We start from the raw sequence: 27,533 nt of genomic DNA on the forward strand, positions 1-27,533 counted from the left end.
GTGGGACAGTTTGTCTCAGGCGGTGTCGGTGGGATAGTTTGTCTCAGGCGGTGTCGGTGGGATAGTTTGTCTCAGGCGGTGTCGTGGGATAGTTTGTCTCAGGTGGTGTCGGTGGGATAGTTTGTCTCAGGCGGTGTCGGTGGGATAGTTTGTCTCAGGTGGTGTCGGTGGGATAGTTTGTCTCAGGCGGTGTCGGTGGGATAGTTTGTCTCAGGTGGTGTCGGTGGGATAGTTTGTCTCAGGCGGTGTCGGTGGGATAGTTTGTCTCAGGCGTGTCGGTGGGACAGTTTGTCTCAGGCGGTGTCGGTGAGTCACGCCTGTCTAAAGGTTCAGTTTGCTCTGTTTATCAGAATGTTTGTTCTTTGAATGTTACACCGCCGCCTGTCAGGCTCCGCCCTTTTTCACCTGAAGGCAAACACTCGGATGCCAAACACACCTCCAGCTGGACCAGGAACTCAGTCCACTGGATCTGTGCAGGTCACAAAATCTCCACGGACTCTCCGGTCAGTGCTCAAACCATCTGGAACAGTCCTCAACTGATCTGAAACAGTGCTCAACTAATCCGGAACAGTCCTCAACTACTTGGAACAGTCCTCAGCTGATCTGGAATAGTCCTCAACTGATCTGGAACAGTTCTTGACGATTTACTCAAAAGACTTGCGACGTGATCTGAAGCTTTTCACAAACTCTGCAGACCTTTGAGTTTCTTGGTAGAATCTCGGCCGTCTCTCAGAATGGCGAACATGGCGTCTCAGCTGGCCAGGAATAAGGCTCGGATGGCGGACGGCATCGGCAGTCGAGACAATGCCGTCCCCTTCAACCATCAGGACTTCCGGCAGCTGCGGAATGAGTCTTCAGTCTGGAAAACTGTTTGTGACCCCACCTTCCCTGCAGGCTGGGATTCTCTGGGATACAACCAGCTGGGGCGCTACTCATCCAAAACCATTGGTGTGGAGTGGAAGCGTCCACGGTGAGTGGACACCATGTGTTTTCAGGAGACCAGATGCTCTTTGAGTTCATGTGATTCTAAGACAAACATTTGAATTGGTTTTAGTTGTGTGAGGAGAACTTAGAATGGCACCGGTGTCGCAGACCGAATGATCCGCCCCTAAAATTGGTCCGCCGCCTCCACTGTGCATGTGTCATTTCTGAGCACAGCCACATCACCGGCACGATATGTCAAACCCAGGCGTGGTCCTCAATGTCTCACAAACGAACCACTAGGTCGAGTTCCCGGCAATTCTGCTTGAATCACACATGGCTTAAATGCAGAACGCCATCTCATTACTGCTTCAGCTGAAAGTCTTTAAGGTTGCACCTGAGCACCATCCACAGGTGCTGCACATAACGTTGATGAGGGTGAAGGACTCTTCAGCCAGCACCTTCTTCACAGACAAATCAGTTTCATACCACCTGGAGAGCAAAGAAAAGAAAAGAACACCAAAATGTCCAGCCACACCCCCCAACACACAACACTGTCTGGGTTTTTGATGAATTAATAAGCTGGAATGGAAGATACTGCTAATCCTCCTCCTCGGCCCGTGCTACGAGCGTTCTGGCAGTTAGTGTGACTCGGGGGTGTTGACTCATTTAAACTAACATATTCATCCTGCTGTAACCAGGTTTCTGTAAGGCAGAATAAATCTATGTTGATCAATTATTATATCATTTACTAACAGGGACTTAGAAGAGAGAGACCTAATGTTTAATAGACCACATTTAACTGTTTTTCTGGGTGCAGTTGAAGGTGCTATATTATTTTTTTCTTTTGAATTTTTATGCTTAAATAGATTTTTGCTGGTTATTGGTGGTCTGGGAGCAGGCACCGTCTCTACGGGGATGGGGCAATGAGGGGATGGCAGGGGAGAGAAGCTGCAGAGAGGTGTGTAAGACTACAACTCTGCTTCCTGGTCCCAACCCTGAAAATTGGCCGATTTCTAGAAATGAGAGCTGCTCCATCCAAAGTGGGATGGATGCCGTCTCTCCTAACAAGACCAGGTTTTCCCCAGAAGCTTTGGCCAATTATCTATGAAGCCCACCTCATTTTGGACACCACTCAGACAGCCAGCAATTCAAGGAGATCACAGCGTCATTACAGCGTCATCACAGCATCATCACAGCGTCATCAGTGTCATCAAAGCGTCATCACAGCATCATTACAGTACAATCACAGAATCATCATAGCTTCATTACAGTGTCATCACAGCATCATCACAGCGCCATCAAAGCATCATCACAGCGTCATCACAGTGTCATCACAACGTCATTACAGTGTCATCACAGCATCATCACAGCGTCATCAGTGTCATCACAGGGTCATTACAGTGCATCACAGCATCATCACAGCGTCATTACAGTGTCATCACAGCGTCATCAAAGCATCATCACAGCGTCATCACAGCGTCATCAAAGCGTCATCACAGCGTCATCACAGCGTCATCAAAGCGTCATCACAGCGTCATCACAGCATCATTACAGTGTCCATCACAGCGTCATCAAGCATCATCACAGCGTCATCACAGCGTCATCAAAGCGTCATCACAGCGTCATCACAGCGTCATCAAGCGTCATCACAGCATCATCACAGCATCATTACAGTGTCATCACAGCGTCATCAAAGCATCATCACAGCGTCATCACAGCGTCCTCAAAGCGTCATCACAGCGTCATCACAGCGTCATCAAAGCGTCATCACAGCGTCATCACAGCATCATTACAGTGTCATCAAAGCGTCATCACAGCGTCATCACAGCATCATCACAGCGTCATTACAGTGTCATCACAGTGTCAATCAAAGCGTCATCACAGCGTCATCACAGCGTCATCACAGCGTCATTACAGTGTCATCACAGCGTCATCAAAGCATCATCACAGCGTCATCACAGCGTCATCAAAGCGTCATCACAGCGTCATCACAGCGTCATCAAAGCGTCATCACAGCGTCATCACAGCGCCATCACAGCATCATTACAGTGTCATCAAAGCGTCATCAAAGCATATCACAGCGTCATCACAGCGTCATCAAGCGTCATCACAGCGCCATCACAGCATCATTACCAGTGTCATCAAAAGCGTCATCACAGCATCATTACAGTGCATCACAGCATCATCACAGCGTCATTACAGTGTCATCACAGCACCATCAAAGCATCATCACAGCATCATCACAGCGTCATCAAAGCGTCATCACAGTGTCATCACAACTTCGGAGGACGGCATCTGCAGTCGAGGACAATGCCGTCCCTTCAACCAGCAGGATGTCCGGCAGCTGCGGAATGAGTGTCTTCAGTCTGGAAAAACTGTTTTGCGACCCCACCTTCCCTGCAGGCTGGGATTCTCTGGGATACAACCAGCCGGGGCGCTACTCATCCAAAACCATGGTGTGGAGTGGAAGCGTCCCACGGTGAGTGGACACCATGTGTCTTCAGGAGACCAGATGCTCTTTGAGTTCATGTGATTCTAAGACAAACATTTGATTTGGTTTTATTTGCATCATCAAAGTGTCATCACAGCATCATCAAAGTGTCATCACAGCATCATTACAGCATCATTACAGCGTCATCAAAGTGCCATCAAAGGGTCATCACAGCATCATCAAAGTGTCATTACAGCTTCAATCACAGCATCATCAAAGTGTCATCACAGCGTCATTAGAGCATCATTACAGCGGCATCACAGCGTCATTACAGCGTCATCACAGCGTCATTACAACGTCATCACAACGTCATTACAGCGCATCACAGCGTCATCACAGCATCATCACAGCATCATCACAGCGTCATTACAACGTCATCACAACGTCATTACAGCGCATCACAGCATCATCACAGCGTCATCAAAGTGTCATCAAAGTGTCATCACAGCATCATTACAGCGTCATTACAGCATCATCACAGCCTCATCAAAGTGTCATCACAGCGTCATCACAGCATCATCACAGCCTCATCACAGCCTCATCAAAGTGTCATCACAGCGTCATCACAGCATCATCCCAGCATCATCACAGCATCATTACAGCATCATCACAACGTCATCACATCGTCATCACAACGTCATCACAGCGTCATTACAGCGTCATCACAGCCTCATCACAGCATCATCACAGCGTCATCATAGCGTCATCGCAGTGTCATCACAGTGTCATCACAGCATCATTACAGAATCTTCACAGCGTCATCACAGCGTTATCAAAGTGTCATCACAGCATCATTAGAACATCATCAGAATCATCACAGCATCATTACAGCGTCATCACAGCATCATCAAAGAGTCATCACAGCATCATTACAACATCATCACAGTGACATCACAGCATCATCAAAGTTCATCACAGCAGCGTCATCAAAAACGTCATCACAGCGTTGTCACAGTGTCATTACAGCATCATCACAGCGTCATTACAGCATCATCATAGCATCATCAAAGTGTCATCATAGCATCATCACATCGTCATCAAAGTGTCATCACAGCATCATCAAAGTGTCCATCACAGTGTCATTACAGTGTCATCACAGCATCACTACAGCGTCATCACAGCGTCATTACAGTGTCATCACAGCGTCATCAAAGCATCATCACAGCGTCATCACAGCGTCATCACAACTTCATCACAGCGCCATCACAGCGTCATTACAGCATCATCACAGCGTCATCACAGCGTCATCACAGCGCCATCACAGGGTCATCACAGCGTCATTACAGCATCATTACAGCGTCATCACAGCATCATTAGAGCGTCATCACAGCATCATTAGAGCACCATCATAGAGTCGTCACAACGTCATCACAGCATCATTACAGCATCATTACAGCGTCCATCACAGCATCATCACAGCATCATCAAAGTGTCATCACAGCATCATTACAACGTCATTACAGCATCATCACAGCGTCATCAAAGTGTCATCACAGCATCATCAAAGTGTCATTACAGCGTCATCACAGCGTCATCAAAGTGTCATCACAGTGTCACTTACAGCATCATCACGGCGTCATCACAGCATCACTACAGCATCATCACAGCGTCATTACAGTGTCAGCACAGCGTCATCAAACGCATCATCACAGCATCATCACAGTCATCACAGCGTCATCACAGTGCCATCACAGCGTCATTACAGCGTCATCATAGTGCCATCCACAGCATAATCAAAGCTTTATCACAGCGTCATTACAGCATCATCACAGCGGCATCACAGCGTCATTACAGCATCATCGGGGGGGGGGGGACCAATTTTTAGGGGACCGTTCGGTCTCCGACACCGGTACCAGGATCAGGATCCGACTTCCACTCAGCCATTGGACTAAACACAGTCTGTCCACAGTGACTGGACTAATACGGTCTGTCCAGAGTCATTGGACTAAAACACAGTCTGTCCACAGTGGTTGGACTAAACACGGTCGTCCACAGTGACTGGACTAAACACTGTTTGTCCACAGTGGTTGGACTAAACACGGCCTGTCCACAGTGACTGGACTAAACACTACCTGTCCACAGTGGTTGGACTAAACATGGCCTGTCCACAGTGACTGGACTAAACACCATCTGTCCACAGTGACTGGACTAAATACGGTCTGTCCAGAGTCGTTGGACTAAACACAGTCTGTCCACAGTGGTTGGACTAAACACGGTCTGTCCACAGTGACTGGACTAAACACCTTTGTCCAAAGTGGTTGGACTAAACACGGTCCTGTCCACAGTCGCTGGACTAACACTGTCTGTCCACAGTGACTGGACTAAACATGGCCTGTCCACAGTGACTGGACTAAACACCGTTTGTCCACAGTGGTCGGACTAAACACGTTCTGTCCACAGTGACTGGGCTAAACACTGTCTGTCCACACTGACTGGACTAAACATTGTCTGTCCAAAGTGACTGGACTAAACACCATCTTTCCACAGTGGTTGGACTAAACACGGCCTGTCCACAGTGACTAGACCTAAACACGGTCTGTCCACAGTGACTGGAATAAACATAGTCTGTCCACAGTGACAACTAAACACCGTCTTTCCACTGTGGTTGGACTAAACATGGCCTGTCCACAGTGACTGGACTAAACACAGTCTGTCCACAGTGACAGAACTAAACACCATCTGTCCACAGTGACTGGACTAAACACCATCTTTCCACAGTGGTTGGACTAAACACAGTCTGTCCACAGTGACTGGACTAAACACCATCTGTCCACAGTGGTTGGACTAAACATGGTCTGTCCACAGTCGCGTGGACTAAACACTGTCTGTCCAAAGTGACTGGACTAAACACCGTCTTTCCACAGTGGTTGGACTAAACATGGTCTGTCCACAGTGACTGGACTAAACACAGTCTTTCCACAGCGGTTGGACTAAACACGGCCTGTCCACAGTGACAGAACTAAACACGGTCTGTCCACAGTGACTGGACTAAACACGGTCTGTCCACAGTGACTGGACTAAACACCATCTTTCCACAGTGGTTGGACTAAACACGGCTTGTCCACAGTGACTGGACTAAACACCGTCTTTTCACAGTGGTGGACTAAACACGGTCTGTCACCAGTGACTGCACTAAACACCGTCTTTCCACAGTGGTTGGACTAAACACGGTCTGTCCACAGTGACTGGACTAAACACAGTTTGTCCACAGTGGTTGGACTAAACACGGTCTGTCCACAGTGATTGGACTAAACACCTTTTGTCCACAGTGGTTGGACTAAACACAGTTTGTCCACAGTGACTGGACTAAACACAGTCTGTCCACAGTGGTTGGACTAAACACGGTCTGTCCACAGTGATTGGACTAAACACCTTTTGTCCACAGTGGTTGGACTAAACACAGTCTGTCCACAGTGGTTGGACTAAACACTGTCTGTCCAAAGTGACTGGACTAAACACTGTCTGTCCACAGTGGTTGGACTAAACATGGCCTGTCCACAGTGACTGGAGTAAACACCATCTGTCCACAGTGACTGGACTAAATACGGTCTGTCCAGAGTCGCTGGGCTAAACACAGTCTGTCCACAGTGGTTGGACTAAACACGGTCTGTCCACAGTCGCTGGAGTAAACACTGTCTGTCCACAGTGACTGGACTAAACATGGCCTGTCCACAGTGACTGGACTAAACACCGTTTGTCCACAGTGGTCGGACTAAACACGGTCTGTCCACAGCGACTGGACTAAACACTGTCTGTCCACAGTGACTGGACTAAACACCATATTTCCACAGTGGTTGGGCTAAACACGGCCTGTCCACAGTGACTGGAATAAACATAGTCTGTCCACAGTGACGACTAAACACGGTCTTTCCACAGTGGTTGGACTAAACACAGTCTGTCCACAGTGACAGAACTAAACACCATCTTTCCACAGTGGTTGGACTAAACACAGTCTGTCCACAGTGACTGGACTAAACACCATCTGTCCACAGTGGTTGGACTAAACATGGTCTGTCCACAGTCGCTGGACTAACACTGTCTGTCCAAAGTGACTGGACTAAACACCGTCTTTCCACAGTGGTTGGACTAAACACGGTCTGTCCACAGTGACTGGACTAAACACAGTCTTTCCACAGCGGTTGGACTAAACACGGCCTGTCCACAGTGACAGAACTAAACACGGTCTGTCCACAGTGACTGGAATAAACACAGTCTTTCCACAGCGGTTGGACTAAACACGGCTTGTCCACAGTGACGACTAAACACCGTCTTTCCACAGTGGTTGGACTAAACACAGTCTGTCCACAGTGACGACTAAACACCGTCTTTCCACAGTGGTTGGACTAAACACAGTCTGTCCACAGTGACAGAACTAAACACCATCTTTCCACAGTGGTTGGACTAAACACAGTCTGTCCACAGTGACTGGACTAAACACCATCTGTCCACAGTGGTTGGACTAAACATGGTCTGTCCAGAGTCGCTGGACTAAACACTGTCTGTCCAAAGTGACTGGACTAAACACCGTCTTTCCACAGTGGTTGGACTAAACACGGTCTGTCCACAGTGACTGGACTAAACACAGTCTTTCCACAGCGGTTGGACTAAACACGGCTTGTCCACAGTGACGACTAAACACCGTCTTTCCACAGTGGTTGGACTAAACACAGTCTGTCCACAGTGGACAGAACTAAACACCATCTTTCCACAGTGGTTGGACTAAACACAGTCTGTCCACAGTGGTTGGACTAAACATGGTCTGTCCACAGTCGCTGGACTAAACACTGTCTGTCCAAAGTGACTGGACTAAACACCGTCTTTCCACAGTGGTTGGACTAAACACGGTCTGTCCACAGTGACTTGACTAAACACGGTCTGTCCACAGTGACTGGACTAAACACCATCTTTCCACAGTGGTTGGACTAAACATGGCTTGTCCACAGTGACTGGACTAAGCATTGTCTGTCCACAGTGACTGGACAAAACACCGTCTTTTCACAGTGGTTGGACTAAACACGGTCTGCTCACAGTGACTGGACTAAACACCGTCTTTCCACAGTGGTTGGACTAAACACGGTCTGTCCACAGTGACTGGACTAAACACCGCCTGTCCACAGTGGTTGGACTAAACACCGTTTGTCCACAGTGACTGGACAAAACACTGTCTGTCCACAGTGGTTGGACTAACAATCGTTGGACTAAACACCGTCTGTCCACAGTGACTGGACTAAACACCGTTTGTCCACAGTGACTGGACTAAACACTGTCTGTCCACAGTGGTTGGACTAACAATCGTTGGACTAAACACCGTCTGTCCACAGTGACTGGACTAAACGCCATTTGTCCACAGTGACTGGACTAAACACTGTCTGTCCACAGTGACTGGACTAAACACCGTCTTTTCACAGTGGTTGGACTAAACATGGTCTGTCCACAGTGACTGGACTAAACACCGTCTTTCAACAGTGGTTGGACTAAACATGGCTTGTCCACAGTGACTGGACTAAACACTGTCTGTCCACAGTGACTGGACTAAACACCGTCTTTTCACAGTGGTTGGACTAAACACGGTCTGCCCACAGTGACTGGACTAAACACTGTCTTTTCACAGTGGTTGGACTAAACATGGTCTGTCCACAGTGACTGGACTAAACACAGTCTGTCCACAGTGGTTGGACTAAACACGGTCTGTCCACAGTGATTGGACTAAACACCTTTTGTCCACAGTGGTTGGACTAAACACAGTCTGTCCTCAGTGACTGTACTAAACATGGCCTGTCCACAGTGACTGGACTAAACACTGTTTGTCCACAGTGGTTGGACTAAACACGGCCTGTCCACAGTGACTGGACTAAACACTGTCTGTCCAAAGTGACTGGACTAAACACTGTCTGTCCACAAGTGGTTGGACTAAACATGGCCTGTCCACAGTGACTGGACTAAATACGGTCTGTCCAGAGTCGCTGGACTAAACACAGTCTGTCCACAGTGGTTGGACTAAACACAGTCTGTCCACAGTGACTGGACTAAAAATCTTTTGTCCACAGTGGTTGGACTAAACACGGTCTGTCCACAGTTGCTGGACTAAACATGGCCTGTCCACAGTGACTGGACTAAACACCGTTTGTCCACAGTGGTCGGACTAAACATGGTCTGTCTACAGTGACTGGACTAAACACGGCCTGTCCACAGTTACTGGAATAAACATAGTCTGTCCACAGTGACGACTAAACACGGTCTGTCCACAGTGACTGGAATAAACATAGTCTGTCCACAGTGACGACTAAACATCGTCTTTCCACAGTGGTTGGACTAAACAGTCTGACCATAGTGACTGGACTAACACCATCTGTCCACAGTGGTTGGACTAAACATGGTCTGTCCACAGTCGCTGGACTAAACACTGTCTGTCTAAAGTGACTGGACTAAACACCGTCTTTCCACAGTGGTTGGACTAACACGCCTGTCCACAGTGACAGAACTAAACACGGTCTGTCCACAGTGACTGGAATAAACACAGTCTTTCCACAGTGGTTGGACTAAACACGGCTTGTCCACAGTGACGACTAAACACCGTCTTTCCACAGTGGTTGGACTAAACACAGTCTGTCCACAGTGACAGAACTAAACACCATCTTTCCACAGTGGTTGGACTAAACACAGTCTGTCCACAGTGGTTGGACTAAACATGGTCTGTCCACAGTCGCTGGACTAAACACTGTCTGTCCAAAGTGACTGGACTAAACACGGTCTTTCCACAGTGGTTGGACTAAACACGGTCTGTCCACAGTGACTGGACTAAACACCGTCTTTCCACAGTGGTTGGACTAAACATGGCTTGTCCACAGTGACTGGACTAAACATTGTCTGTCCACAGTGACTGGACTAAACACTGTCTTTTCACAGTGGTTGGACTAAACACGGTCTGCCCACAGTGACTGGACTAAACACTGCCTGTCCACAGTGGTTGGACTAAACACGGTCTGTCCACAGTCGTTTACTAAACACCGTCTGTCCACAGTGACTGGACTAAACTCCGTTTGTCCACAGTGACTGGACTAAACACTGTCTGTCCACAGTGACTGGACTAAACGCCGTTTGTCCACAGTGACTGGACTAAACACCATCTGTCCACAGTTTTACAGCAGAAATTTCCTCACTGAAATTTGTTGTCAACAATCCTAACAATCTGTCTCAAACTGCTCTCAAACTCACAACACACAGTCACCACAAGGGGTGCTGCCCTGCACTGATCCAGATTATCTGTCCTGGTACACAACTAGGGTCCATTACATGTTCATGGTTTCATCCATCTCTGTTTCCACCAAAAAAAATCCCTCTCTGGTGTGTGATTGACTACCAAAAATACAAGCTGGGTGGAGATATAAAATGTGTCTGAAGACTTGAAGGAGAAGGCGACGGGGACACAGACAGATGTACTGACAAGAACATTGACAGCCTTACTGACAGGGACACAGACAGTGACACAGATAGTATCACAGACAGTGACATTGACAGCCTCACTGACAGAGACACTGACAGGGACACCAACAGGGACACAGGCACACTGGCATGGACATAGACAGGATCACAGACAGGGAGACTGACAGGGAAAGTGATAGGTACATAGACCGTATCACAGAGATGGGCATCGCCAGGTTCACTGACAGGAACACAGAATGAATGAATGATTGAATGAATGAATGTATACGACTGAAAGGGTACAGGCAGAAGCAAAAGCTTATAAACACCCACAAAATTATATATATAACAACAAATACAAAAAAAAAACAAAACAATATAGATGAATCAATGAACAAAAAATTTCTCAACACAGCAAAACAAACAATAGTGCACAATAAAAAAAAACAATATCAAACTCAGTTAACCTAATTCTTCATACTGTAACTGTTGTGTGGGCCGCCAGAAGAGGAGGTACTGCTGGCCACCACCAGAGGGCGTCCTGTCTGAAGTGCGGGCTTCAGGCACGAGAGGGCGCTGCCACCTCCCAAGAGCGGCCGGGTTGACAGCTGTCACTCATCGGCTATGACAGCTGTCACCAATCATCTGCGCCTCATCCCAAATAAAGCAGGACGACACCTCCACCACTTTCGCCGAGATATCGTTCTTCTAAGGAGGTAACACTCTCAGCCTGAGTATTCCTACATTGATTTCAGTAGATACATTGTTGCAGCTGTCTTCCCGAAGGATCGGCGTAGGCTGCGACTGCTTCGCTCTGCTTTCCGCCAGATAAGTAAATAAGACAGGAGCTGCACGAGCGTGTGATTAGAGGTGGAGGTGGAATAACCACCATCCTTGTTACGGGGTGTACACACACCCACACTTGACTGTTTTTGCTCTTCGCCAGCAGTACCAGATCCGACACGCGGAGACGGTGGCCACCTGGGGAACTCGGGACCTGGCGGCTCCAGTATCCTCCTGGTTCGGTGGCGGAGGAAATCGTGTGGTTCCGGTTCTTCTCCAGACGGACGTCTCCTATCGTCGAGCCTGCCCACACGACACCTTTATCAATTGACTTTGTATTCATTCTATAATCTGCTGTGTGTAGTTGTGGCATTCACAACAGTAAAGTGTTCAAATTTAACTTCTTCTATTGTCCGTCATTTGCGCCCCCTGTTGTGGGTCCGTGTCACTACACTTTCACAACAGTAACAAGTAATTATATTGTTTTTATACCTCCTCTTTTAAGGCCACGCCTTCCCAAGGCACAGTCACCTTGGTTCAGTGATTACCTGCATGACCTCAGGCAGAAGGCTAGAGGTCTAGAACGGAAATGCATAGTTCAAAATTAGAAGTATTTCACCTTGCGTGGCGTGATGCTGTCTTAGACTATAAACATGCATTATTGGCTACAAAATGGACTTACTACTCTGATTTGATCAACAAAAACAAGCATAACTCAAAGTTCTTGTCCGACACGGTGGCAACACTTATTCATGGACAACCACCTGTAGTTCGCTCTCCTTTTACAGCACAAGATTACCTGGATTATTTTGAGAAGAAAATAGAAGACATCAGGTTAAACATATCCCAGCATGCCTTAATCCAGCCACTACACCCTGCTATTGAGGTGGGCGCCACTACTGAGGTATTACCTAGATTTACAGAATTTGATAGTATCTCACTTGGCATGCTGACAAAACTCGTAACATCTACAAAAAGCACAACCTGTTTATTTGATCCTATACCAACAAAACTGTTTAAGGACCTGTGGTCCACTCTTGGGCCGACTGCGCTGGAAATTATTAATCTTTCTTTAACTTTTGGATCTGTTCCTAAATGTTTCAAATCTGCAGTGATTAAACCATTACTTAAGAAACCTAATCTTGACCCTAGTGTATTGACAAATTATAGGCTGACATCAAATTGATCATTTTGTCCTGAAATCCTGGGAATAAGGAATAATCTCTTTGTGCCACTGCAGTCTGCTTTTAGAAAATATCATTCCACAGAGACGGCTCTCACTAAAGTGGTGAATGATCTTCTGCTTACAATGGATTCGGACACCACTACGGTTCTGTTGCTGTTAGATCTCAGTGCTGCGTTTGATACAGTGGATCATCATATTCTACTTGATAGGCTGGAAAATCATTTAGGGATTACTGGGAGTGCCCTTGCATGGTTGACGTCATACTTGACCAGTCGTTCTCACTGTGTTTTGTACAGTAACACTACCTCTAACCTTAGTGACATGAAATTTGGGGTTCCTCAGGGGTCTGTCTTAGGCCCCCTGCTTTTCTCCCTTTATATAGCACCCCTTGGGCACATATTGCGGTGTTTTGGGATAAATTTTCACTGCTATGCTGATGATACTCAGTTATACAAGCCAATAACTGCTGGTAATCTCGTTCACATAAAATCCTTAGAAGACTGTCTTGCATCATTGAGAAGCTGGATGTCTAGAAACTTCCTACTTTTAAACTCTGATAAGACTGAAATTATGGTTCTTGGTCCAGCGAGGTATCATATCAATTTGATCAGCTAGCACTTACCTTAGGCTCGTGTGTCATACATCACTCTGACAAAGTGAAGAACCTTGGGGTAATTTTTGATCTTACGTTGTCTTTTGACCTCCACATTAAAGACATTATGAAGCTGCTTTCTTCCATTTGCAAAATATGGCGAGGATTCGTCCCATCCTGTCTATGGCTGATGCTGAGACCCTGATCCATGCATTTGTTTCTTCTAGATTGGACTATTGTAATGCATTATTTTCTGGTTTACCACAGTCCAGGATTAGGGGTCTTCAACTGGTTCAAAATGCTGCTGCCAGACCTTTGACATGAAGCAGAAAGTTTGACCACATTACACCCATTTTGGCGTCTCTTCACTGGCTTCCTGTCCCAGTGAGATCAGATTTTGAGGTTCTGTTATTATAGTTTATAAGATTGCTCATGGACTTGCACCTCCTTATCTGGCTGACCTGGTAAGGCCCTATGTACCGGCTCGGGCCCTGCGTTCTCAGGGTGAATAAACAGTCTTCCGGTCACAGAGCTTTCTCCTATTGTGCCCCAGTTCTGTGGAACGATCTCCCGGCACACATACGACAGTCAGATACTGTGGAGACTTTTAAATCACGTTTAAAGACTCATTTGTTTTCCTTGTTTTATCATTAGTTTTATTGTGTTATGATGTATTTTTATTCTTGTGTTCTTTTATGGTTTTGTCTTTTTATTGTGTTTTAAAATTTTTAATTCAGTTTTCTCTGTTTTTATTATGTTGTGTTAAGCGCCTTGAGGCAAACACATTGCGAATTGGTGCTATATAATTAATAAATTTGAATTTGAATTTCACAGCGTCACACACTGAATCACTTGGGAGGAGCTCAGAGTCGAGCCGCTGCTCCTCCACGTCGAAAGGAGCCAGCTGAGGTGGTTCGGGCATCTTTTCCGGATGCCCCCTGGACGCCTCGCTGGAGAGGCGGGAGGAGGCCCCAGGGAAGACCCAGGACACGCTGGAGGGACTACGTCTCGCAGCTGGCTTGGGAACACCTCGGGGTTCCCCCGGAGGTGTGTGTGGATTGGGAGGTCTGGGCGGCTTTGCTTGAGGTGCTGCCCCCCGCGACCCGACCTCGGATGAAGCGGAAGAAAATGGATGGATGGATGAATTTGAATTTGAATTGAAAGTCTTTTAAGACAACTTAAATACTAGATAATTTAGTGGTATCACAACAGTTATTCCAAAATGGAGAGATGATTTGTTTGAATCAAACCATTGTTTAAATTTCTGTAGTTCCATCTCCATCATGTCCAAAAGATGTCCCAAATGATCCCCACTACAAAACACAGTCGTATCATCAGCAAATAAAATAGAACTCACAGACTTGGAAACCAAACATATATCATATGTACATGTTGCCGACATGAACGAGCTCTTCAGCATCTCACCATGTCATTGAGGTCCTTCAGACTGTTTTTTGAGCAAATGCTTCAGGGGAGCATTAGCATGGCTAAAACCTTTCAGCTTCTGGGGGAGCTCTGCCCATCCCAGACCCCCTTAATTACAGCCCTCTTAACCCCCTGCCACTTTAAGCATTTTTTAACCCTGTAGATGTAAATTAATATTCAGAGTTTTCAGCTACTTGACAGTACGGCTGTATAATATGGTCAAATTATCGTATCTCAGTTTTGTCATATCAATATGATATGACTATGATTTGACACAAACTGCAGCAACAGTATTTTATTTATATATTTTCATTTATATAGCACCAAATCACAACAAGGTTGCCTCAAGGTGCATCACACAAGTAAGGTCTAATCTTACTAACCCCCAGAGTAACAGTGGTAAGAAAAAACTCCCTCTGAGGAAGAAACCTCAAGCAGACCAGACTCAAAGGGGTGACCCTCTGCTTGGGCCACGATACAGACATAATTACAGAACAATTCACAAAATGAATATACAGGAAATGCTGTTGGTGCACAGGAGGGGAGGGTCTCCAGCACAAATATCACACCCATCTCTGGATGGAGCTGCACCTTAAACAGAGAGAAAAAACAGAATCAGACATCAGAAAGACAAAAAATACAGTATAATTTGTCAGCATTAAACAACAAGACAAACAGAATAAATACTAAAGTGATCGCCGGCACGAGCCCTAAGTTTCACTAAAAGACCCAGAATTTAGATGAAGTTGAGGCCGCGGCATGCTCTGTTTACTAATAAAATGAATTTAAAAGAGTAAAAAAGCGTAGTAACATATTATACCAGTATGCTAGTCATACGAAAGGGAAAATAAGTGCGTCTTAAGTCTGGACTTGAAAGTCTCCACAGAATCTGACTGTTTTATTGACGCAGGGAGATCATTCCATAGAAATTGGAAGCTTTTAAAAAAGCTTTCAATTGCCTTTAATGTTGGTTTATTTTTTTCAATAAATCACTATCGTACTGGTTCTGACAAGATCTCATGATGTTAGTTAATTTGTTTTTATATATCTTCTATTTTATTTCAGCTTCATTTGTTCTGAGTTTTATAAACTGGTTGTACAAAAAGTCTTTCTTTCTACATGCTTTGTGGAGTCCCTTTGAGACCCCAGGTTTATCACTGTTTCACTTATTACCAACTTTTGACACAATGGGGAATGCTTATCATATAAATTGGAAATAATAGAAATAAATAATTTGTATGAATTCGTATTCATTTGTCTATATCCTCAATATACATATCACACCAATTTTGATGCATTAAGTCCATTCTGAGATTTTCAATAGATACATCTGTTATTTTCTTATGAAATTAGCATTTTCATTTTGATAATTTTTATCAACTGATGATTGGAAAGCAACAAAAACCAGCAAATGATTACTGACATCTCTAATGAGTAGTCCACCCGTTATGTACCCTAAAGTAACATTTCTTAATATATTATCATTCAGTGCCGATGAATTCATAGTTATCCTAGTTGGATGTGTGATCACTGAATATAATCCCATACAAAGCACAGAGTTTATAAATTCCATTATTTTTAATTGACTGAGGATTTAGGAAATCGATATTAAAGTCTCCACAAACAAATAAAACCTCATTGTTTTTAATTGTGTTATACATTTCAATCAATTTATCCATGAAAATATTTATATTTGATCCTGTAAACACAGCTTATAATTCTGTTTCGGGATTTTTCACATTTAATTTCCACTGTGACACATTCCATAACATTTTCAAAGAAAATTACATATTTTGTATAATTTTACTTTGATTATTTTAACTTATGTAAAGCAACACACCACCATCCTGTTTTTTCATCCTATTTGTGGAAAAAAAAAAAATCATGTCCTTCAAGGTGGTCAGTGTCAGCATGCTCATCTTTTAACCAAGTCTCAGTAACTACAATAACTGAAAAACGTTTATTGGACATTTTTAAACAGTCCTGAATTTTAGAAAGGTTCATAGAAAGACTTTGACTATTAAAGTGTATAATAGAGAATATCCCATTTGTCAAAGAATAATCCTTAAACTCATCCACAATAAAGTATTTACAATGACGAATAATATTTTTAAGAAAAAAATAATCTGGCTCAATATAATATTCAATATTATGAAAACTATGTTGAGTGTAATCAAAACTTTATAAATTGAGCTCCTTGGCAGAAGTAAATTGAAAAGAATCAGTAGACATCATAAAATAACTAGAAGCACTCGGAGAGTGCAAACCTCCACCAAGGCCATAGGGTCACTGATGTCACATGGAATACGCTTTGGCAAAGAGACTTATTCAACGTCGTTTCATGCATCTACCGTCATGTTTCAGATTTAGTGGTTAACCCTCTGGGGTCTGAGGGCATTTTTTGGCCAGATCACTCACCTGGCATAAATGTTTTATTATTGCTGTTAAAAGCTCTCCCTGCATCCCACAATCATGTTTTATGTCTCTTTTTTTCAGGCCAACCTGTACTTTCAGAATATATATGCTATAGTTGTGTTTTATAAGTGTAATAAAGGTTTACAATCAGAAATAAGAAAGGAAAAAGTAAAGCAGAAAATAATTTTCACATGCATTTATTCAAAACACACAGCAAACTATAATAAACAACGGTTTTGACACTTTATAAAGGTAATTTGAGGTCTTGTGTGAAAGACTGTACAACAAAAAGGTTCAAACAATAAACACAAATGCATATTTTGAACAATATATACAAAATGGTCTATGCGTTTTGTTTGTCTTCATCTCAAAGCAATTTCTGTCTGCTATTACACAAAGGTCACATCACAAACTTCTACTATGAAGTTGACTGTGTGTTTGTTCTCTCCTGCTCTGAAAGCAACATTCTCACTTTGAGGCTCATTCAGTTTGAGGATCGGCCCCTCCCCCTTGCTCCATTGATGTGGTAAACAGTGCTTTACACCGTAGCGAGAGAGCTTGCCACAGGCTTATCCAGTAACATTCACAGGAAAACTAGTCGAGCAATCCTGATACTCACACACTGTTTGAGCACGTGAGATTGTATGAGAGGCTCTCTGTCTGCTCCATCTGCTCACTTTCACTTTTGCCGTGTGTAATGGCACAGGGCGCATTGGAGCAGCCAGGGGGCTATTCAAACAGGCCAACTAGTAACACAGCACTCATAAAAACAATCTTTGGTGTGTCACGTGAGGTGAATCTGCTCTACGATTAGATTTTGGAAAACTATGTGACGGTGAACCAATTCCGATTGGACACTGACATTGCTCACGTCATCACACAGCTTCTGTGATTAAGGATTAAGGATAAAACACTTAGATCTTCAGCAAATGTATTTATAAAGAGAAACTGCATGAACTACACAAGTTTTTTTTAATTTTCTAATAAGTTTATTCAATGAGGAGAAACAAATGCTAAATTATTGTTGTGTTGTAACTTAATTTTTGTTCAGCGTTTGTGACCCGTCTTCTTGAAGTTAGATGCAAAAATGTTGAAATCAGCCCAATCCTGCAATGATACAGAATCCTTAAAAAATTACTGGATCCGGATCGTGTTCCAGATCATTACCAAAATTTAATGACTTCTAAGTTAGGCCAAGATACACCCTGGTAAAAAATGTCATTGAAATCCGTTGAGGATTTTTTGAGTAATCCTGCTAACAAACCAACCAACCAACCAACAAACAAACAAACGGATGCGACCGAAAATATAAGGTAAAAATAATCCACAAACCAAAAAAAAAAAAAAAAAGCAGCTGAAGTCTAATTGTGTGATATAAAAATGACTCAGTTTGTCCCACAACAAAAGGACAAAGTAAGATTGCTCAGAATAAACAATAAAGAATCGTTAAAGAACATTTTCCTCCCGAGTGAACAGTCACGTAAAGTTATCCAGATCATCATGACGTTCACTTCCTCTGGAGTTAATCCACCTTACAGGTCCTGGTCCAGGTGGCTTGTTTTTCTCTGACTTGTCTTGTTATATCAGCAGTTTCCTTTGTCACATGTTCCTCTCCGAGCACCTCTGTTCCTTTCACCTTTTTTATTTGTTGCAGAAAATTGGCCTGAAGCTTCTGGTCCCAAACCGGATAATCAGGACCGGTTTCGACTTCTTGTCTTTTCTTGGGGGTGAACGTGTGACTGCTGTTATTGTGGATGTCCTTTGGACACAGACAGACGGCCCGCGTCCTCCTCCTTCTCTGTGTCTCAGTGTCCTTGTGAGAGATTAACTGTCCTTCTGTCTCGTCCATCAGGAGCTGTGTTCCAGTCCTCAGTTCATTGTGGACGGGGCGTCGAGGACGGACATCTGTCAGGGGGCTCTGGGTGAGAAAATCTATTTCATTCTTTTTAATTCACGAGTGTTGTGGAATTTCTACAGTGGTGGTTCTACACTGAATTACTCCCTGGGCGAGATCCCCTCTGAGCCCCCCCCCCACACACACACACAAAATTTTGCACAAACTGACATTTTTAATAATTTTGTTATTATTATTAATATTTCAGATGTGTCCCTGAAATTGCAATTGAAACTGACATCAAAAGACAGCAGGCTATAATAAAACTCTGAAACAAAACATCCATGAAATGTAAATTTGAATAAACACGGCCTCACGTGCTAAATGTCATTAGACGCTTTACTAACCTGTCTTTCAGTGAGGAGCCATGAGCTCCTTGGTTACTGCCCCATTTAGTTCTGACTGGTTAAACTACACTTTGTCACAAGATAGAGTTGGAGCAAACGGAAAATGTTGGTCTTTGATGCTCCGCACAGAGATTAAAACTCTGTTGGCTAATTACAGGCCCAACATGAACCCAAATGACGGATAGAAATAATAACTGAACTTGGAACAGTTTTGTTGCAACTATGAGTCATTCTTCTATTGAAGCATGTGTTAATTTTATGCACATTAATTAGTACTTTAATGTTTGAGATTTCTCCTCTAAAATATCCACCCAAAAATAACAGCAATTTATTTTTGCACTAGTTAAAGAATTATTTTATTTACCTGGAACTCAGCTTCAGCCAATTCACTTCACAATGTCTGATGAATAATTTACAATTATTATTATTGTTGTTATTATTATTATTAGTTTATTATAGTTTATTAGTTTATTATAAGTGATTGACGTGTTGAAACTGGAGCTGGTCCCTTTATTAACTGTGGACCCTGGTTAGAAGGTGACACAGATATTATTATTATGATTATTATGATTAGTGTATCCCTCTGACACAGTTCAGTTTATGTCATTTCGCAGTGTGTAAAATAATCATTTTAAAAAGCCTGACAATTTCTCTGACCATTTTTAGTAGTGCCAAATCACAACAAAGTTGCCTCAAGGTGCTTCACACAAGTAAGGTCTAACCTTACTAACCCCCAGAGCAAGAACACAGACGACAGTGGTGAGAAAAACTCCCTCTGATGATTTGAGGAAGAAACCTCAAGCAGACCAGACTCAAAGTGGTGACCCTCTGCTTGGGCCATGCTAACAGTAACAAGATTTTTACAAAGTTTTACAAAACAGAACATAACACAATAACAGATGCGCCATTTGATGAAGTCCATGCAGGTGTTTATTCCACAGGTCGGGTCCATTCCAAATGCAGACTGCAGCGTGCAGCATCAGCTTCAGGCCTGGCACCTCATGGTTAGTCTGGCACCCTGCGGTCTGCAGTCATCAATCCCACAATCCCAGGCAACATCATCAGTACCTTGAACATAGAGAAAAAGAGTACAATCAGTCGGCTGGAAAAACTACACCTAAAGTATAATTCATTAGCATTAAATCAACAGGAGAGCAGAGAAATACTAAGGTGATCACCGGCCACTAGCCCTAAGCTTCACTAAAAGACCCAGACTTTAGGGAAAGTTGAGGCCGCGGCACGCTCCGTTTACTAATAAAATGAATTAAAAGAGTAAAAAGCATAGTAACATACTATACCAGTACGCTGCCATATGAAAGGGAAAATAAGTGTGTCTTAAGTCTGGACTTGAAAGTCTCCACAGAATCTGACTGTTTTATTGATGCAGGGAGATCATTCCACAGAACAGGGGCACGATAAGAGAAAGCTCTGTGACCCACAGACTTCTTATTCACCATAGGGACACAAAGTAGTCCTGCACCCTGAGAACGCAAAGCCCAGGCTGGTACGTAAGGTTTAATTAGGTCAGCTAAGTAGGGAGGTGCCAGTCCGTGAACAGTTTTATAGACTAGTAACAGAACCTTAAAATCTGATCTCACTGGGACAGGAAGCCAGTGAAGGCATGAAAGCCATGGATGAGAGCCGGATCCAGGATGAAGTGGGATGGCCCCCAGGAACGCTCCTCAGGACCATAGTCCTCCCTATCCACCAAGTACTGCATGCCCCGGCCCCGACGACGAGCAGCCAGGAGATGGCGGACAGAGAAGGCGCGACCCCCACCCACGAACCGGGAGGGCGGCAGGGGACTGGCCGGAGGGCACAAAGGGCTAGTCCTCACAGGTTTCACCCGACTCACGTGGAATGTAGGATGGACCCGCAATGCCCCAGGGAGACGCAGACGAACTGACATAGGGTTGATCACCTTGGTGATGGAAAAGGGACCCACAAACCTGGGCGCGAGCCTGCGAACTGTCCCCCGAAGCGGCAGATCCCAGGTCGACAACCAAACCCGCTGGCTGGGCACATAGAGAGGCGCGGGAGAATGATAGTGGTCTGCTGCTGTCTTGTATGAGGAGGAGGTCTTGAGCAAGGTTCGCCGAACCCAGTCCCAGATCATCCTGCAGCGATGGATGAGAGCTAGTGCAGAGGGGACAGAAGAAGATGAGTCCATGGTAAAAAAAACAGAGCTGGCTGATAACCGTGTACCACATGGAACGGGGAATAACCGGTGGCTGAGGTCGGAAGTTGGTTATGGGCCAATTCCACCCAATGAAGTTGTGCAGCCCAGTTTGAAGGACTGTGGGATGCTAGAATGCGAAGTCCCTTCTCCAGTTCTTGATTAGCACGTTCGACCTGGCCATTGGCCTGTAGATGATACCCGGATGTAAGACTAGCTGTTGCACCAATCAATTTGCAAAACTCAGCCCAGAAATGGGACACAAACTGAGGGCCCCGGTCGGACACTATATCCTGCGGAAATCCATGCAGCTTAAACACATTCTGAAGCAGAACCTCAGCGGTCCTCTTGACTGTGGGGAGTTTAGCGAGAGGCAAAAAATGACACATCTTGGAAAACCGGTCAATAACTGTAAGAATCACGGTGTGACCTTGCGAAACCAGAAGGCCGGTGACAAAGTCTATGGCTATATGCGACCACGGACGTTTGGGGACTGAGAGAGGAAGTAACTCGCCGGATGGTCTCTGATTGGATGATTTTTGGGCAGCGCAAATATGGCAGGCATTAACATAGTCAGTCACATCTCGGCCCATACTGGGCCACCAAAAGCATTGACGTATCACCCACTTAGTCTTTCTAATGCCTGGGTGGCATGTAAACTGACTATCATGAACCCAGCGAATAACCTCACCTCGGATTGTCTGTGGCACAAACAGTAACCCCTCAGGGCACCCTTGAGGCACAGGCTTTTCTTCCGAAACTGCCTTGACCTTATCCTCTATTCCCCATGTGAGGGCAGAAACAAAGCACGCTAAGGGAAGTACAGTTTGTGGTTAAGAGATGTGGTCCCCGGACTCGAACCGGCGACGTGACAGAGAATCTGGCTTGCCATTCTCAGAGCCTGGTCGGTAGGAGAGTGTGAAGTTGAAACGGCTGAAGAACAGTGACCATCGAGCTTGCCTGGCATTAAGTGTTTTGGCCGTGCATAACTATTCCAGGTTTTGTGCTCAGTTAGAATGAGAAATGGTAACTGGGCCCCCTCTAGCCAGTGACGCCACTCCTCCAAGGCCACCTTAACGGCCAACAGCTCGTGGCCACCTATGTCATAGTTGCGCTCGGCGGGAGATAGCTTTTTGGATAGGAATGCACAAGGATGCTTTTTATTATCAGAGGAACTAACTTGTGAAAGTACCGCCCCCACCGCAACATTCGAGGCATCTACTTCGACCACAAACTGCCGACCGGGGTCAGGGAGGAGCAACACAGGGGCAGACGTAAACCTTTTCTTTAGCTCCCGGAAAGCTTCCTCACACTCACAAGACCAGAGAAATGCCTGGTGAATGGAGGTAAGATTGTGTAAGGGAGCCGCCACGGTACTAAAATTTCGTATGAACTTTTGATAAAAGTTGGCAAAGCCTAGAAACCGTTGGACCTCCTTGCGATTGCGAAGAGTTTTCCATTCCGCTACAGCTGCCGTTTTGGTTGGATCCATCTGAATCCCCCCCTCAGATATCACAAACCCCAGGAAAGACACAGTGGGTTTGTGGAACTCACATTTTTCCGCCTTGACGTATAGCTGGTTCTCTAACAGATGTTGCAAAATGGTATGGACATGTCACTTATGTGTGTCTTCATCGGGGGAGAAGATCAGAATGTCATCCAAATAAACAAAAATAAATTTATCTAGGAAGTCCCTCAGTACATCATTAATCAACCCTTGAAACACAGCAGGTGCATTAGTAAGCCCAAAGGGCATAACCAAGTATTCATAATGGCCAGTCGGGGTGTTGAAGGCAGTTTTCCATTCGTCGCCTTCACCAAATGATAGGCATTACGAAGTTCTAGTTTGGTAAATATCTTGGCCCTTCTAACAGTCCAAAGCTGAGGACATTAATGGAAGGGGATATTTATTCTTAACTGTGACATCATTAAGACCCCGGTAATCAATACATGGACAAAGGGATTTATCCTTTTTTCCCACAAAGAAAAACCCTGCACCCGCAGGTGAAGATGAAGGACGGATCAGACCCGCCACAAGGGATTCCTGGATATATTCTTCCATAGCTTTACGTTCAGGACCTGACAAGGAAAACAATTTTCCCCGCGGGGGATTTGAACCAGGTAATAAATCAATGGGACAGTCATTACTGCAATGCGGCGGAAGAGACTTAGGAGGAGCACAAACAGTGAGATGTGGGTGTGTGCACACCCAGTAACAAAAACAGTCAGAAGGTGGGAAGTCACCTCCACCTCTAAACACACACTCGTGCAGCTCCTGTTAAACCACTTATCTGGTTTGGGTGTGAAGCGAAGCCGTCGCTGTTCACACCAAATGCCAATCCCGCAGATAAGGCACACCACAGAAAAACGGCTGCAGAAGAGTTCAGACTTATGACACAGTTTTAGATACAGCAGAGAATTACCTTCACAGGTAGATGATATCTTGGCAACAAGGTGGAGAAGACATCCGGTCTTTATGGAGTGAGATGATGTAGTGTAGATGGGTGACAGCTGTCAAGAGATGTGTCCGTGGCGGCAGCACCCTCTCGTGCCTGAAGCCCGCACTTCAGGCAGGGCGCCCTCTGGTGGTGGGCCAGCAGTACCTCCTCTTCTGGCGGCCCACACAACATACCGACTGAGTTCTGTGAGTGAGTTTTCCCAAAATACTGCAATCCACCGCTTTAACCTCTAGAGCAGGGGTGGGCAACGAGGGCCGAGACACTGCATGTTTTCCTTGCAACCAATCACCTCAGCAGGTAGGTTTCTGGTGAGCTTCTCCCCTGAACATAAACACCTGATCATCAATGAAATCACCTGCTGAGGTGATTGGTAGCAAGGAAAACCTGCCGTGTCTCGGCCCTTCATGGCACATGATTGCCCACCCCTGCTCTAGAGGGCGCCAGAGACTGTGTGTTCTCAGGTTCAGATCTCTGACGAAAGAGGTGTGGAGTAAATTGGCATCCGAACCTGAATCCACAAAAACTGGCAACACAACTGAATGACCATTACCAGAAAGCGTGGCTTGAACAGAGTTTTTTGAAGGAGAAAAAATCTGGTTTCGACTCACCCGGACTGCTGGCTTATTTTGTGGAGCACCCCTGACCTGGCAACATGCGGTCAGATGTCCGTGCTGACCACAGTAGAAACAGCGTCTCTCAAGTTGACGTCGGCGGCGCTCTTCTGCTGACAGATGGGCGCGTCCCAGCTGCATAGAATCCTCTTGCTTCTTTCTTGATCCAGGAGGAGCCGCATCACTTGGTTTTGCGGTGAGCGAAGATTCCGATCTTAGGTTGGGGAGTTGTGTGCGCGGTTCGTGAGGATGAACCCGATCGCGGCGCTGGTCCATCAGCCGTCTGTCGATCATTATGGCGAGAGCGATTAATGCGTCAAGATCGTCTGGGAGGTCAACAGCAATCAGCCAATCCTTAACTTCATCGGCGAGTCCTTGGACGAAAGCGTCTGACAGCGCTGTGGAGTTCCACTTGCTTTGAGCGGCCAGGGTGCGGAAGTCGATGGCGTAGTCCGTCACCCACTGTCTGCCCTGTCGGAGGCGCATGAGAGATCTTGCAACCTCAGGCCTGGTGACGTGTGCTGAAACACCTGCTTGGGTGTGGCACGTCCAAACGGCTCAGGAGCTGGCTCACCTGCGTGCTGAGGGATGAGAGGAGCAGGTTTTGTTGTTTGGATAGTTCACTGAGGCTGGTATGAAGAGTGAATAATTTGTCTTCATGCTGCGCCAGTTGGTGAGCTTGTGCAAGCAGTGCCAGACAAGTGGGATCTGAATCTGCTGTGTCCATTGTTGGTGAGATTTTTCTGACAGGGTCTCAGAATCAGGGTCTCAGCATCAGCCATAGACAGGATGGGATGAATCTTTGCTATATTTGAATACATATTGAGTACAATTTCATAGTGAATTTAGATCTTGTGTTTGTTAAGACTGAATTATTGTTGTATAAGCAAACCAAAAAGGCTAACAAACGTGTTGCACCACCAATAACATTAGTGCTTCATTCATGACATGGGTATAATCATCGTACAGTGAGAACACCTTTATACAACTGTTTTCTTCTTTTCTTTGTTCCTAAATTGGGCACCTGATGGCTTTGACTGTTTTCTGTCCATCTCTGTTTATTTGGCACCCAACAAACAACAGATTCCCCCTCACTCACGACCAGAAGTCAAGACTAAACCAATTCACCTGGGTGACTACATAATCATTTTGTATCACCTATTTTTATTCACCATTTCACACAATTCAGAAAACGTGCAGGAATTATCGGCCCATATTTACAATATTATGAAAGAAATGTGCATATTTGGAAAAAAGTTGAGGTGTCACTGACTTTAAACCACCAACCATCCCTCACCCTTGTCCCTTAGAGAAACCTAGAGGTGAGCTGTCCCCCACACACCCCTCCCCTTTCTCACACAGCTTCTGTGTACTGTCCTTCACAGCAAGCAGGGGGGCATCAAGTTACCAATTCCATACACAGTGACAAGAAAACTGCTTTGTGGCACAGGTTATTATTTGTTTTAGAGTGCACGTGCCCACGGTGACGCTGCCCATAAATGCCGTCCCGGGCAGCTGCATGGTTTAGATGTACCAAAAACCACTACTGAATTTCTGTGATGATGTCAGTAAAAAAAAATCAGACAGGCGATGAAGGAACATTCAGGAGTCAGACATACAGATGCAAAGAGATTTATTTTTTTGTCAAAGCAGAAATCATCATCAAACCTTTATTTAACCAGGAAAAGCCCATTGAGATTGAAAATCTCTTTTCCGAGAGTCCTGGCCAAGACAGGCAGCAAAAACACAAAGTTAACACAAACAAAAGAGACAAACAGGATAAAAACATACACTGATACTCAAGAAACGTTAAAAATAAGCATCATGTGATCATCTGTCCAAACATCTACAGACTGATGTTTCAGCCTCCAAGTCTTGTAGTAGTGCTTTAAAAGTGTTTAAAGAGACCAGCTCCTGAAGTTTCAGGTCATTTTGTAAGTTGTTCCAGGTGAAGGGCGCGGCCAATTTAAAAGTCTTCTTTCTCCGGTCTGTTCTGACCTTAGGAACAGACAGTAACAGCAGATCCTGGGAGCGCAGACTATAACTACCTGCGGCTTTTGTGCTGATAAAAACCTGGAGATATGAGGGAAGCAAACCTAAAATACATTTGTAAATTAAAAGATGCCAGTGGCTTTTTCTTCGAGAAGACAGATCTGACCAACCAACATGAGAATACAACAAACAATGATGAGTTAGAGATTTTAAGTTGGTGACAAACCTAAAGGCACCATGATAAACGGAATCTAAAACACGCAGACTTTGAACAGAAGCATTCATGTAGATTACGTCACCGTAATCCAACACAGACATAAAAGTAGATGCAACCAATCTCTTTTTAGCCTCAAATGACAGACAAGACTTGATTCTAAAGTAAAAACCTAATTTCACTTTCAGTCTCTTTGCCAGCTGCTGGATGTGAGGTGTAAAAGAGAGAGACTGTATAGACTCCAAAAAGACACAGCACGCAATGCACCCTCAGAGCCTTCTGTCTTTCTACAGTCAGAGAGCCATGTTAAGGACCTCTGCTGTAACAAAACAAAATCATCATACAAACATGGCCTGTGGCCGGTCTGGGCCATGATCAGACTTCAGACTTCAGACAACTTTATTGATACCAAAAGAGGGCAATTACGTTTACACTCCAATTACCTCAGACAAGATACAGCCATTAATCCACAATTATTACTAGTTACCGTAATAATGGCACACATCAAAATTAAAGATAACACATATACATTTGACATTGTTTATGTGTACTAAACTTGAAGCAGTCCATCATCCGAATTGAGGTAAGTGGGTGAAGGCCGC

General features: G+C 44.9%; 2 protein-coding genes across 2 annotated transcripts in view; one reads left to right on the plus strand and one right to left on the minus strand.

The window, feature by feature from the left end:
* The window catches only part of LOC117526951 (calpain-2 catalytic subunit-like), an 81,556-nt gene extending 63,032 nt beyond the window's left edge, over window positions 1-18,524 (minus strand). Inside the window, exon 1 of the mRNA XM_034189077.1 lies at window positions 18,515-18,524. The gene's annotated coding sequence lies outside the window, so the exon portion shown is untranslated. The remainder of the gene's footprint in view (window positions 1-18,514) is intronic.
* Window positions 744-27,533, plus strand: part of LOC117525711 (calpain-2 catalytic subunit-like) — a 113,848-nt gene continuing 87,058 nt past the window's right edge. Inside the window, exons 1-3 of the mRNA XM_034187639.1 lie at window positions 744-970; window positions 2,284-3,403; window positions 19,091-19,160. Of these exons, the coding sequence (XP_034043530.1) occupies window positions 744-970; window positions 2,284-3,403; window positions 19,091-19,160 (1,417 nt within the window). The remainder of the gene's footprint in view (window positions 971-2,283; window positions 3,404-19,090; window positions 19,161-27,533) is intronic.

Source organism: Thalassophryne amazonica, chromosome 15 (genome assembly GCF_902500255.1).
Source record: "Thalassophryne amazonica chromosome 15, fThaAma1.1, whole genome shotgun sequence".
NCBI classification, from domain to species: domain Eukaryota; kingdom Metazoa; phylum Chordata; class Actinopteri; order Batrachoidiformes; family Batrachoididae; genus Thalassophryne; species Thalassophryne amazonica.